This window comes from Apteryx rowi, unplaced genomic scaffold (genome assembly GCF_003343035.1).
Source record: "Apteryx rowi isolate R43461 unplaced genomic scaffold, aptRow1 scaffold_120, whole genome shotgun sequence".
In the NCBI taxonomy this organism is placed as follows: domain Eukaryota; kingdom Metazoa; phylum Chordata; class Aves; order Apterygiformes; family Apterygidae; genus Apteryx; species Apteryx rowi.
In genome coordinates, this window is record NW_020447420.1 from 2,066,901 (window position 1) to 2,080,241 (window position 13,341).

The 13,341-nt window shown below is 39.1% G+C and overlaps 1 protein-coding gene across 1 annotated transcript; it reads right to left on the minus strand.

Annotated features, from left to right (window-relative positions):
* Positions 1 to 1,337: 1,337 nt before the first annotated feature.
* On the minus strand, positions 1,338 to 13,331 carry FBXW2 (F-box and WD repeat domain containing 2). Its single transcript, XM_026090127.1, has 7 exons — positions 13,180 to 13,331; positions 11,170 to 11,679; positions 9,558 to 9,752; positions 8,661 to 8,794; positions 7,918 to 8,004; positions 7,080 to 7,249; positions 1,338 to 5,591 (listed from the first exon to the last, which is right to left on the minus strand). Exons 2-7 carry the CDS (start codon positions 11,657 to 11,659, stop codon positions 5,303 to 5,305), a joined length of 1,365 nt encoding a protein of 454 aa, XP_025945912.1. The 5' UTR covers positions 11,660 to 11,679; positions 13,180 to 13,331; the 3' UTR covers positions 1,338 to 5,302.
* Between the last annotated feature and the right edge of the window lie 10 nt (positions 13,332 to 13,341).

The window sequence follows — 13,341 nt, forward strand, 5'->3', positions numbered from 1 at the left end:
AGATTTCCAGATGAAGATTCTTGTAAAGCTTTGGGGGGGACATTCCTTTTATGTACTGCATAAGGGTAAATGCATTTTATCTGTGACCTGGAATATGGTACCTTGTAATAATCCAGAGTGATCAAGCTCTAGTACAGAATTGAGTTTCTCAGATAAAGTTTCTTCTGCAGCTTTCTGAGATGTGAGAGCTGAAGCACAATGATAATTTCTCTTTTAACTGCCTGTAATTATGGAAGGGCATTATTCAAGGCATAGGAACTGATCATGCTGGAGTGAGAAGATTTTCCTGCTTTCTCTCTTTTTCCTTTCCCACCCTCATACATGTTATGCCTAGTACAACAACCCTGTAAATTGCCCGAAGAAGGAAGGAATGAGGTTTTGGTTATCTGTATCTCTAAAGTACTGGGTGGAAAAAAAAAAAAAACAGATGCATTTAGTGGCTGCTGAAAAATACAGATATGTTTAGTGGTGTTTCTTAGACATGGCTTGGAACAGCATCTTCCAGATGAAGACCCACATTGGCAGTTACACTGGAACTCATTAGAATGACAGTGGGAGAATAGAAAAATACACCAACTGCAGGACTAGGTCTATCACTTATCGGAGGTACTTCTTTTTAAGGGAAACAGGAATTTGTAGCAGAGCTATGTCATTTAATGATACCAAGGATTGATGTAGGTGGTATTTATTACCTCTTCTGGCAAGTATAAAATGAGTTTGTTTTCAATAATCAATTATCAGTATGACTCAGATTATTTTAATCATGCTAAAAGCTGTAAGCATTTTTCAGCCTATAAATATAGGGTGAAATTAGAACTACAATCATTAGTATTAAAAATAGCATTCCTGAATTCTTGTAGTTTGTATGTTATGACTTGGGTACAAAATTCTTATGAATCAAAGTTGTGTAAAAGATAAACTAATGCATTGTGAAAATGACTGAGTAAATATACCTGTTTCAATTTAAAAAAAGACAACTTATATTCTTGGGAATAGGGTTTGTTAAAGTGGTGACTTATTGTAACACTAAACATAGCTTTTAGAGTTTTGCTAACTCAGACAACTGCATGGGTCCGTGAGAGCTGTAACTTTAAGAAGAAGAAGGGTGGTACCTTTTTTGCTACCAACAGCTGTTCTGAATTAATTAGGAGGAAAGTGCTGCTTTATGTTGGAACTCTCTAAAATATTGGCAAGGGAGACAGACTGATGATGTGAACTGAAGGAAGACAGCAAGGAATGATGGCTACTTATGATACAATAGTCATCTCCCCCCCTCCCCCCAGGCCCTGAAGATTCATAACAACCTGTTCCTTCATTCATCAGATTCAGACACCAGGTAGATTTTAATTCTTTATATGGCTGGTAAGCTGTATTGTGTTGCTTCATTACATGGGTGTAAAATTACAGATCTTTCTTTCCCAACCCCTATGTAAGTAAGCACAATGTAATTATTCATTTCTAATCTAAGGATCAGATGGAAAGAAAAACAAGCAAAAAAAAAACACTCACTGTAATTTCTCACTTTTAGTCATGTTTCATGTTTGTTTAAACCCCACAAGCAAACCTCTGGTGGGGGGGGGAAGGGGGAGAAGGAGCAAGATGGGGAGGGAGAAAGAGGGACATTAAGAGTGAGCTTTCTTTTATTTAACTTCTAGTCCGTCACATTTTCATTGCCTCTTCTGTTCTGTGGTGGCACATGCTTATGTCCTTATGCAGCTCTCTCATTAGTAGATAGTATCATTAGTAATCAAATGTCCATGTGGAATGTCTATTTGGCAGTCTTCAGGAAACAGTCTGCAAGTAACTTTATAATCATGGCTGCAATAATCATCAGCTGCTATTAGAGTTATGCTAAAACCTTGTTTTATAAAGCTGAAAGGGTAGAACAGTGGTATAGCGTGTATCAGAGGCCTCCCATCTTGCTTTTCTGCTTTCATGCTCTGCCACAACAGAGAAAAGGCAAATCTAGGAATGTTAATTTGTTCAAATTCTTCTGAAACTTGGGAAATACTTGTAGCAGAATCCCTTTCCCACTAGTACTTCACAGCTTTGACAAGCTGTTGTAGCTGCTTCACAGTGGCAGCACCTGCCAAGATGATATAGATCAGGAAACTCTGGAAGCTCTGGTAATGTCAAAGGTGCCTGCTGCAATGGTAGCAATTTGCTTGGCAAGGGGTCCATTTAGAATTAGAGGCTCATATAGTTTAGAAGGGGCATCTGGAGGTCTGCAGTGCAACTCCCTGCTCAAAGCAGCATAAGGTAGGATGGTCTCAGGTCTTTGTCCAGCTAAGCTGGACACATAACCTATCTGGGCAACCTGTTCCAGTGTTAAACTACCTCATAGTGGAATCTTTCTTTTCATTAGAGCTCGCTGGAATTTCTCTTGTTGCAATTTGTGACCATTGGCCCTTGTCCTTCTGCTGCAAGACTCTGAAAGGAGTCTGGCTTTGTCTTCTCTATGTCCCCCTATTAGGTAGCTGGAGACTGCACTAAGATGTCTCCCACCCCCCCCCGTTCTCTCCTGAAGGCTGAACAAATCCAGCTCTCACACCTTCTCTTTAGACATTGTGTACTCCAGCCCCCTATCCATCTCTGAGGCCTTTCACTGGACTTGTTCTGGTGTGGTAATATCTGTTTTGTATTGGGGAGCTTAACATTGGACATAGCAGCAGATGTGATCTCAAGTGCTGAACAGAGAAGAATCCCTTCCCTTGACCTGCTGGCTATGCACTTGCTTGTACAGCTCAGTATATAGATGTCCTTCTCTGTCACAAGTCCTGTTAAAGTATTGAGTCCTGTTAAATTTGCTGTGCAGCAGAATGCCTAGATCCTCTCCTGTAAACCTGCTCCAATCTGTCCTGTTGTGTGGCATAGTTGTGTCTCAATGCAGGACTTTGCATTTGCTCTCATTAAACTTCATGAGGTTTCTGTCAGCCCATTTCTCCCATCTGTCAAGGTGCCTCAGAATAGCATCCCTACTCTTTGGCATATTGATGACTTTCCCTTCCCATGGTGCCCCCTCTCCCAGCCAATTTCGTATTGTCCAGCAACTTGCTGAGAGCATACTCTGTTTGCATCATCCAGATCACTAATAAAAAGGTTAAACAATATCAGCCGCAGTACTAGCTGTTGAGGAACACTACCTGTAACTGGTTTCCAGCTGGATTTGCTGCCACTGATCACCAGTCTGAGCCTGGCAGTACAGCCAGTTTTCCACCTATCTTAATGTCCATATATCTAATCCATATTTAATCTATTTGGTTATGACATTTTTGGCATGTTCCTGTCTAAATTCCTGCTATGAAGGACTCTTATCTAAACTTTCAAAGCTAATATAATGTTTTATAGATGGCCCGTCTTAATGTGGCTTCTTTAAAGTAATCTGAATTACTGCACACATTACGCACAGTAATTATGCCCATGTTAAGAGTGATGAGAGCTGGATTTCAAGACAAGCTATTGAAAGCTTTCTGTTTCATGTACGTTTTCTTCACTTATGAGTGAGATGATAGTAGAAGTTCTAAGAGATCACCACCTGTGCCCCAGTCAGCATAGTTTGAAACAAAAGCTGTGAACTTGGCTTCTAACTGATAAAACCCTTGACTACAGGTACTTTCTCAAAACAAGTTTGTGTGCATAAAGGTATTTAAGACTGCAGCCTTGTATTCAAGGGACACTGCTCCACTGTGACTTCATGCAGTTCCTGCCACATCACTCAAGTACGGATTCTTGCACACAGAAACTCCCTTCCCATAGGTGCAATTTATACCATGTACCTTTGGGAACCTGGGCTTTCATTCAGTAGTACTTAAGAAACTAGGTCTCCACCAACCCTGTGACAATAAAAATTATATCAACAGTATCTATGATAGGTAGTTTTATCTTTTCAGGTACCTGAGTCAATCTTCATTCAAACCTATGTTTTAAAGCTGGGTAAAATAGACATTAAGGGGAGACTTTATTGTCAAAAAAACCCAACGCACTTCTAAAGCATGGGAGTTGAGATGTCAAAGATACAGCTTTTAAATACACTAAATTCCACAGAAGTATGTGGAATAACTATTTACTACTCAATAGTTAACTCATCTTTACATCAGGTCTCCTTCAGCTGATCGAAGCAGAAGATGTTTTTCTACGCCTATTCTTTTCTTCTTCAGATCTTTGATTCTCAGAGACGTGGCAGTCACACTGTTATTTTTCCCTGCTTTCCAATCTACAGTTAACAACTACTTCAAGCACACCATTATATTAACTGCATTCTTTGCAAAAAGTGAATGGCTGCTAGACTGCATTTAATGTAAAAGATCAAGTCTTGATGTAGGGATTCAACATCATCTTTCCTTTCATTATATTTCCACCTACCGATGAACTAAGCTACATTCTCACACAATCTGTAGGAAACATGGGACTATAAAATACCGATCAAACCACTCCGAGTGAGATACTTGAGAACTCTGTAGAGAGAGTATTTCATGAGATGACCAAGACATGGTCCAAACTCTTCCTTTAACATTTGTGCCACTGAACAGCTATTAGAGCAGCACAATGAATTTATCAGTGATGTTAATGAGTCATTTCTGTCCCAATTGCACCATCGGCAAATATGGTAAATACTGGCAGAGGTTCTCTAAGGTTAGTTGCTGTGACAAGCTTTATCAGGTACCTGAAAAGTTGGCTCATTCTGGCTGAGGTAAGCTTGCATCAATGTACTTCTGAGCTTAAACAAATTATTACTGTTAGCATCTGATCCTAGTTAGAGGATTAAATTGATTCCTCAATTTCAAAGGCTAAGCATTTAAAGCTATCATAAGGGAAGAAAAAACATCTTGAAGAGATTGATACTGGGGAGAGAGAGGGGGTCTACTGTGTTCTCATTTGAGTTAAACAGCCACGCCCTGTAACCAGTATTTGCTGTTACGTGTACAAAAGTCTATTGTTCTAAAATAGTAGCTTTACCTTCTGTTTCAAAAACAAAAAAAGGGCAGAAGTCAGGTCAAATACTACTTCATTTTAGACTTAATGGTGGATTTGAATGGTTTAAACTTTACAAGCTATGCTTCAGAGCCCAAATAAGTATGCTTAAATATGAGTACAGACAAAATTTAGTGGTGAATATTGTTAGCATGCTGTGTTGCATTATGTCAAAAACAACCCATCCCCAAATGCCCAAATAAAAGTAAGTGATTGTGCATTGCATGATGATACCATTAGGTGTGCAACTTTGGTTCATGCAAAGTCTTATTTTATGGACACACTGCTGATAGTCCATATGTTCCTGAAGATTCTGCCATGTGTGATCTTTTCAGCCATGTTCTTTCCATAATACCAAATGGATACTGTGGTCTGGCATACTGGTGGCAAAAACCAAGCCCATATCATTTTGGCCATTTAGTCCATTTAACCAAGACATTTCACCAGCCAAAAAGCTTGAACCTCTCTTTGACTTTCTGTACTCTGGTAGAGGCCAGCGGCTTATCAGTTTTTCTGTCCTCAAGTCCATTATATACAGGTATCTGTTATCAAACAGTAGAGCAAATATCTCTCCAAAGCCCAGCAAGGACACATTTGAGAAGTCAGGAGGTTTGATAACCCTAGAAGACAAGACAATATCGTTAGAAACTGTGTCACTATGTAGTTGTGAACTTGCTTTACTATAAACAAATTCTTATGTGCGTCTATAGAGATTAAGTGTCTAAACTCATTCCCAAATGATTTAGAAAAAACTTGATGCAAGTTTTTCAAATTACTTCAAGCAACTGAACATTTATCCTGAGGTTTCAATTCTGGCTTTGTGCATTCAGGACACACCCTTCTAAATATAAGTAGAGGTTAAGGCTTGAAAAGGGTTCTGCATAGTTCAAGGGAAAAAAAGAAGTCTGTTTCCAGATATGCATGAAAGAGCAAATTATCATAGGGATTTGAAGTCTCAGCCTCTTTAAATTAAGAGGAACACCCTCTTATTATTCTGTTGACCACTCTTTTAAAAGCTGGAAATAAAACATAGAAATGCCCCCTGGTGATGGTAATATAGCTCATTCAGGGTTGATCCTTAACAGAATGCTGTGTTACTGACGCTTAGCCTAGGCTAAACGTTTTTGTCTTAGGGAGAAATAACAGTATTTGTCAGTTCCAGTACATCTTTGAGGATTTTTTTGCCTTACTGAATAAAACTCGAACAGAAATTGGAGGGAATGAGTTTCCCACAACTGACCAGAGCATTTGATTATAGCATTATATGAAGTACAGAACTGGGGTACAAAAATGTACTGAGATGAAAGTCTGTTCTCAGCAGCACAGGCTGATGTATGTCCTTTTGAAAGATGGGAGGACAGACTAAGAGGTAAAATTACTGAATTATTCTTAGAGAAGAAGTACTTATTCTGGAGTAGATCATCTTATGGTAGGGTGCTCTACAAATATGCAGGCCATTTCAGGTAAGAGCCTTTTAACAATTCTATAATGCAACTTTTTCTTTAAAAAGTTGCTATCTTTGATGCCACCATTTCTAACAGAAAGAGCCTCATTCTAAGTGCTTAATGAAACAGAACATCATCTTGTTTGATCCCTCTCTGCAGTCTGATAGATTTCACTATCATTCCGTAGAGTTATCAAGAATGGCAGATCTCAGTTCAGCAGTGCTATAAGGAAAAACAGTCCTTTTAATTTCTTGTCCCACCAAATGCCTCTCTAAATTGGCCTTCTACAGAGCAGTCTACACAGTAGCATTAACTCCTAGTCACTACTAGGAGTTGCAGGTGGCAATATGATTTTAGTCTATGTTGAAACTCTTCAGCTTATGTATTGAACATACAAAAGATGACTGGCTTGGGGCCAAAAAAACAAAATAGGAATCAAATGGTTAGTATCAGCAGATGAAATGTATAGAGTTTTAGTTAGAAGAAAACCTGGCAATCTGCGTAAAGTAAGATGTTCACAGAACTTTCAGAATTTTTATCAAGAGTCTTTTGGCCTACATCTAAAATAAGTTATTAAAACTAAAAGTAGTATGTTCTACTTCTTACTTAAAGAAGAACTCTAGAATAAGTTTACACACCTTAGTCTCAAACTGAAAGATTTACCTGAGAATATCATAGCTGGCAAAGTCCCACTGGTACAATCCTAGAGCTGAGCTGCACACTATGTATTTACCATCAAAGTGCAATCTGGGCTGCAAGGAGATGCTGCGATCTTCAGAAACAGATAATGTTTTTAAGCACTTGCAGTTTATTTCCCTTCCAATAGGCCAAATCTACAATTAAAAGACAGTTTAAGACTGTAAAATATTCAAATTATAAACCATTATACAAATAGAGCAAGGGTCACAGTCTCTTTTTAAGCAGCCATTAAATGTGCACATGTTCTTCAGAATTATTTTTCTTCTTTAGGTGGGAATTCCAATTCCATAACGTCCTGTCTCATAGTATTGTTTCAGTATGTATTGCTTCTAGCCTGAAAAACCCCAGTGAAAGCTGATTGCTCGATTGTTTTTAAAAACATCAAAAAAATCCCATCATCCAATTGGACAGAGAAGGAAAGATGTTTCAGTTATGAAACACTTTTGTAATGTAATGTAATGTATTTGCAGCACCCTTCAACTCAAAAGACCCCAACAGCAGCAATATTTGTAGCAAGTGTTTCACTTTGAAGGCAAGCGCTAAAAGCACTATTATTTTGCATTACCATTCCCCTAGACCTACCAATCAAAGCACCCCTAGCTATTTGGTACCTTTATTTAAATCTAAACATGAAGAAAAGCATTGAAAAATTTGCTTCCAAAGAGTTACCTGTTTTGTACGCAACTTTACAAGCAGGGAATATGGGAGAGAATAAAGCCATATATTTTTTGTAAACTTCAGAGAAGCGCTCAGGTATTCAATTTCCCTGGATACTGCAATGTATATTATATATGGTACATACCTTGATTTCATACTTATCTGCACTTAGAAGAATATAATCCCCAGGACTATGCATAAGAGATTTGACTTTGCACTTCTGCAAAACTACCTGTAATTGAAGGAATATATTAAAGATGAAATTACTTATTCTGATGCTGTTAACTACCCAATCTTTCATTTGCATTTTCTAATTCATTGACAATCTGAGTACTGTACTCTTCTATGAAGGCAATACAGATACTTTTAGCAACTGAAGGGAAACTGGAATCTGCACTTTTCCTGTTTCTGCTAGTTTTAACTTAGTATATTAATTAGCTAACATACACACTTCCCCTCTAGTATTCTCCTCCCTATCACCTTCCAAGTTCTGGAATAGTTGGATGAAAAATACTGTTTCTTGACTTAAACTCTTCTCATGCTTTGCTTTTTGGCTATCAAAATCATTGGTTATTCTATTTCATTTTTAAAGTCGCTTTCTCTCAGAATCACAGTATTTATTCAGTCTTTGAATCAAACACTGATGTGTAGTATTATTCCAGCTGCTTTGGAATAGAAATTATTCAATGGTCTGAAAGGTTTTATTATAGCTGCATTAATTATCTCTTCTGCTGAAATGTTATTTTGCAGTATCTGCATTTCCTGAGGTTCTTCAGATTCTACACCTAGGTGCAGGATTAGAGTTAGGAAACAGAAATACAAAATACATGTAGCAAACTTCTTGCAAACGAGTGTTTTGCGAGATTAATTAAAAATCAATATTCCCACCTTAGTGACCCATTCTGTGTGTCCAGTAAGGGTATTCAGGCACGTTCCTGTTGATAAGGCCCATACTTTCACAGTGAAGTCTGCAGAGCCACTGACCAGAATATCAAGTTCATCATTGTAATCCACACTAAAAACTACAAGCAAAGAGGGTTCTAAATGAGGAATACCAGTCTCTGTGCAAGTGTTTTTCTGTAAGTGAGACACTAAGTCAAGTAGCCTCAAAATTCATACACTACAACAGCTTTAACTGTTGTTCTTAAATTATATAACAATTCATTACTCTGGACTCCTGAGGTTACATTGCAAAATTACTGATTCTTGTCCAAATTACAAGCATGTAAATCATTGGTTCCATTTTGGTTGCAAAGCACAACTTAAATAAGCTAGTTTATATTGCAAGAGTTCTAATAAGTCAGTTTCCACAGGATTAGTACATTTGCTGTATCTCCTTACTCCAAAGAGAGAGACCTACAGCTAAATTGCAGGTATGTTGCAGTAGAGGATGGAGAACTTCATTATGAGACATGCAAATACAGATTCTCAGGTCCTATCATGCTCTTCCCTGTAAACCCCTCTCCAGTTTGGGGATATAAGGAACTGCTATTGACATGTGCTCCCTGTTACCTAGGATCTGCATCTTTTTGTCAGACTCCAAAACACTGAATCACTGCAGCACCTAGTGTTTTGCAGGTACACAGACATAATACTATACGACTAAGCCTTGGCATTATTCAAGGGCAGAAAGATCTACATCAGTTTTGGCTGCCTCCCCCCAAAAGGTGACTTGGGACAAAAAGAAAAAGATAGTCTGCAAAGAGTTAATTTAAATTATGACTTGTTTGATGGTAGTGTGTGTTACTTGACTGGTGAACTTAAAAACTGAAAAGGTTAACATACCTGCACCTGTGTGTCCTCTAAAATGCTGTGTCTTGGCCCCAGAGCTCCATTCCCAACAGGCTACTGTGTTATCAAAAGATCCTGTTACAAGTTTTTGTTCATCAAACTTCACTGCAGCACAGGTATGTGTCTGGATACCATATATGCACTGACCTGTGCTTACATCCCACAGTTTTGCAGACAAGTCATCTGATCCTAGAATATGAAAGAACAGGATAGTTGGAAACAAAGAGTAAGTAATGTTTCCAATTTTATACTGGCCTCCCTTTCATACAGCATTTTCTTACTAGGTACTGCTTTCAAGCTGCTTTAAGTCTCAACGCTACACTGAAGCCTCCTGTTCTTATCTCAGCTGAGCTGAGGTGTCAGGCCTCCCAGTTTCCCATACCCTTTTTGCACCTTCAGTGGATTCCAGCACTCTGTCTGCTTGACAGTATCTACTGAAACAGAGGCATTTAAGTTTTATATGATATATCACTCTCAGGTTTGCAAAGCCACTGACTATACTGCAAGCTTTAGTTTGCTTCAGGTAGGAAAGGAGTCCATCAAATCTCTTTGTAGAGAAAGATGGAAAGACAGCAGGTGAATAGCAGGCCCCTTCACCTGCTGGCTTCCTTTCTCCCCCCAAGCTTTTTTTTTTTTAACGCATAACCATAACTCAAGCCTGCCTGCTTTGTAGAGCAGAATAAACCCTGTACCCTTTCACCCATTTTCACTACAGGTGGTTTCAGTATAAAAGAATGAGATGTTTTTCAGTAAGGTTTGACAATGCCACGTCTTAAGTATTTTCATTCCCTGCTGACTAGGGAAGCAAAAGACTGGCTGGAGACTAGTTCCTAGTTTCTCATAATCTTCTTAACGTACCAACAAATGTGGGAGTACTAGCCAGTACTCCCAGCTTATTCTATAGCACTGTTGTCTCAAGTGGCATAGTTAGGAATTCCTTGGAATACGCTCTGGCAGCAGTTCACTGTAACTTTGTTACTATTCTGTCTTACTTAAGGTTTCATATTTGGTCTGGCTGCATTCCCAAAGTCAAACTGTAATCTTGAAGTCTGCAGTCTTTAGGAAGGAAGTTGAAATCATCATTACAATGTGTAATTCAGACTAGTAGCAAGGTTAGATCTAGTTTACAAATCTTCATACATGCATTTACATTACATTAAGAATTGAAAGAACTTACAGATCATATCACAGAAATTGTCATGCTGCGAAGAAGACAGACTTTTCCTGCCACACTTTGGAGACTGCAGTGATCAGATAGTCCAAACGAGGTCTCTTTAATCTGAATAAGGCATCCTCTAAGAGGATAGCTAACATATCTGTATTTCTCAAATGGGCTTACCGTTCTGAAGCACTATATGCAGCACTGTTGGCCTTTTTTTTAAACCAGCAAAGAAATAAGTCTCTTTGGTCTTGCTATTGAAGTGACCAGTGAGCTTATTAATGTGCCAGGTGTTTCAAAAATTGCAAAAACAGTCATTTTGAATACCTTAATCTGAGTTAGCACCATGAAAATAACTTGCCTGCTAAGGAAAATCAAATTGTCACTAATCACATGGGAAAAAATAGACAAAGAATTTTAAGACTCCAAGTTTTATGAACTTCCTACCTGTACACAGAAGTCCATCTTTATAGTAAAGTGCATATACTCTGGCACTGTGTCCAATCAAAGAGGATGTCTCAAAGGCTTCGTGGTCCTTCAGTTGCTTCATCCTTAAAATAGCCTTTAGGTAAACCTTCTTCCAATGTAGAGGGTCCTGAACAGAGTCATCTATTTGCCAACCTAAATTCTTACATGCAGTCTGCCACACCTCTGTACAGGCACTTATAACCTTATTCCACTGCTTAGAGACGAGGCAACATGTGAGTAAGGTCTGAGGATCAAGCCATTTTAATAGATAAAAACTAAGTTCCAATGGAAGAAGCTTGAGGAAGTCCCTCTTGAGGAGAATCTCTAGATTATTGGAGAGGTGCCTGAGCTGGACTGCTCCACTCAAGCTAATCAGGTGATCCAGAGTTTCATTTTTCTGCAAGTCCGTCAGAGAAAGAAATGTAATAGAAATGTTATCAAGCCATGCTTCAAAGTCCTTTTTCTCCATAAGGTTATGGAAAAATTTACCTGTGATACATCAAAATACTGTATTAGTTCTGTTCAGAATACAAGGTAAGCATCACATCTTTATTTACTGGTATGTCAATATTCCAAACTGCATGTTAACACATGGACTGAAATGACCAAACGTATCTTAAAATATTCAGTAGCTTAGTATTAAGCATTTGAAAATACTTTGAACTATTAGGTGCCCCATATCAGACTTAGATATGAGTTGTATGGAGCCAGTGCACGTTAGCATTCGCTATGGATGTTAACATCTTTCTTGTTCTAGGTTAACACTTTCAATTTCTGAATCCAATAAGGTCAGGGTTGGTTCAAGTTTTAAACTTATGGCAAATAAACATTGTCTTACAGTTTACCCATGGATTATATTGATATGGAAGAAACAAAGCATACAGATAGGGTGTCAGCTAGCTGCTGACAGAACTTATTCYGTGCTTTTGTCCTATACTCTTTTAAACACAAAGTAAGTAAATGTACAGTTTAAAAAAAAAATACAAAGAGATTTCTCAAGAATTAGGATGAAGTATGTGTTAGCCATCTATTTGGCTATTGCAAAGATTGCAAATTGTACTGGTATAATATCAGTTTTGACACTTTTTTAATTGTTTCCTATCTTCTAGGTTTATTTCCAGTGAACAGAATTAACTGTGAAATTGAAGACTTGAAAAACTACCTCTTTAATTACAGGAACTATATGCATTTGTACTACATTGTGGCATCTCTAATACCTACAATAAGTTTGAATAAATGATTAACAAGATAAACATTGGGCAAACAGTTAAAAAGCCATAATTAATTATTTACTCCATAAAAGCTAATTCCATTCATTAGACAACTGGCTGAATTCAGTTCATAGAAGCTCCTACACCCAAAGAATTGAAGAATGTGAGTGTGAGTCAACAACACATTTATTTTTATACAGGCATTTTATCTTCATAGAATAAGATTTTAAAATACACCTCTTAAAAATATGGAATTATAGTACAGGAAAGTACAGTCTTCACTGTGAAAAGCTGCATGTGGTATGCAGAGACACAGCAGCTGTTGCCAAAAACAAGAAGGTACTGGGTGTAAAGTGCATAGAAACAACTATTCCTATCAGGTCATGAGTTCATACAGTAACTTTTACTGACAGCTCTTACCGGCTTTCCTCAGCACACATGACAGAGGCTGTTTTGCTGTTCTAACAGGCTTGTATTCTCTTAGGACCAAACAAAAATTTCTAACAGCTTCCCTATTAATAAAAGTTACAAGAGCTCTAAGGGATTTGCTGTACTCGCTGCACGGAGCTAATGCGGAAACCAACGGCTGGAACCGCCGCTGAGAGCTGCCTGCGCAGGTGCCCGTTCCCAGGGGTTAGGCAGCCCCCGCCCCCACCCGCCTCCGCACGCAAAAAGCACGGCGAGCACTGGGGGCTTTCAGCGCCGCTGCCGCCGGCGCCGCTCGCCCCGGTTCCGTAGGCCGGGCCGGCGCCTCGCTAGGCCGGGCCGGGGCGCTCACCTCAGGTAGCGGCCGGGCGCGGTGTGTTCCTCGGCAGGCGGCTCGCGCGGCTCCCCGGGGCCCGGCAGGGGCCGGGGCGCCCCCGCGGCCATCGCTCCGCAGCAGAAGGACAGGCTCCCGCCACTTCCGTGGTCCGCACCGCGGCCCTGCGGCCGCCCTAGG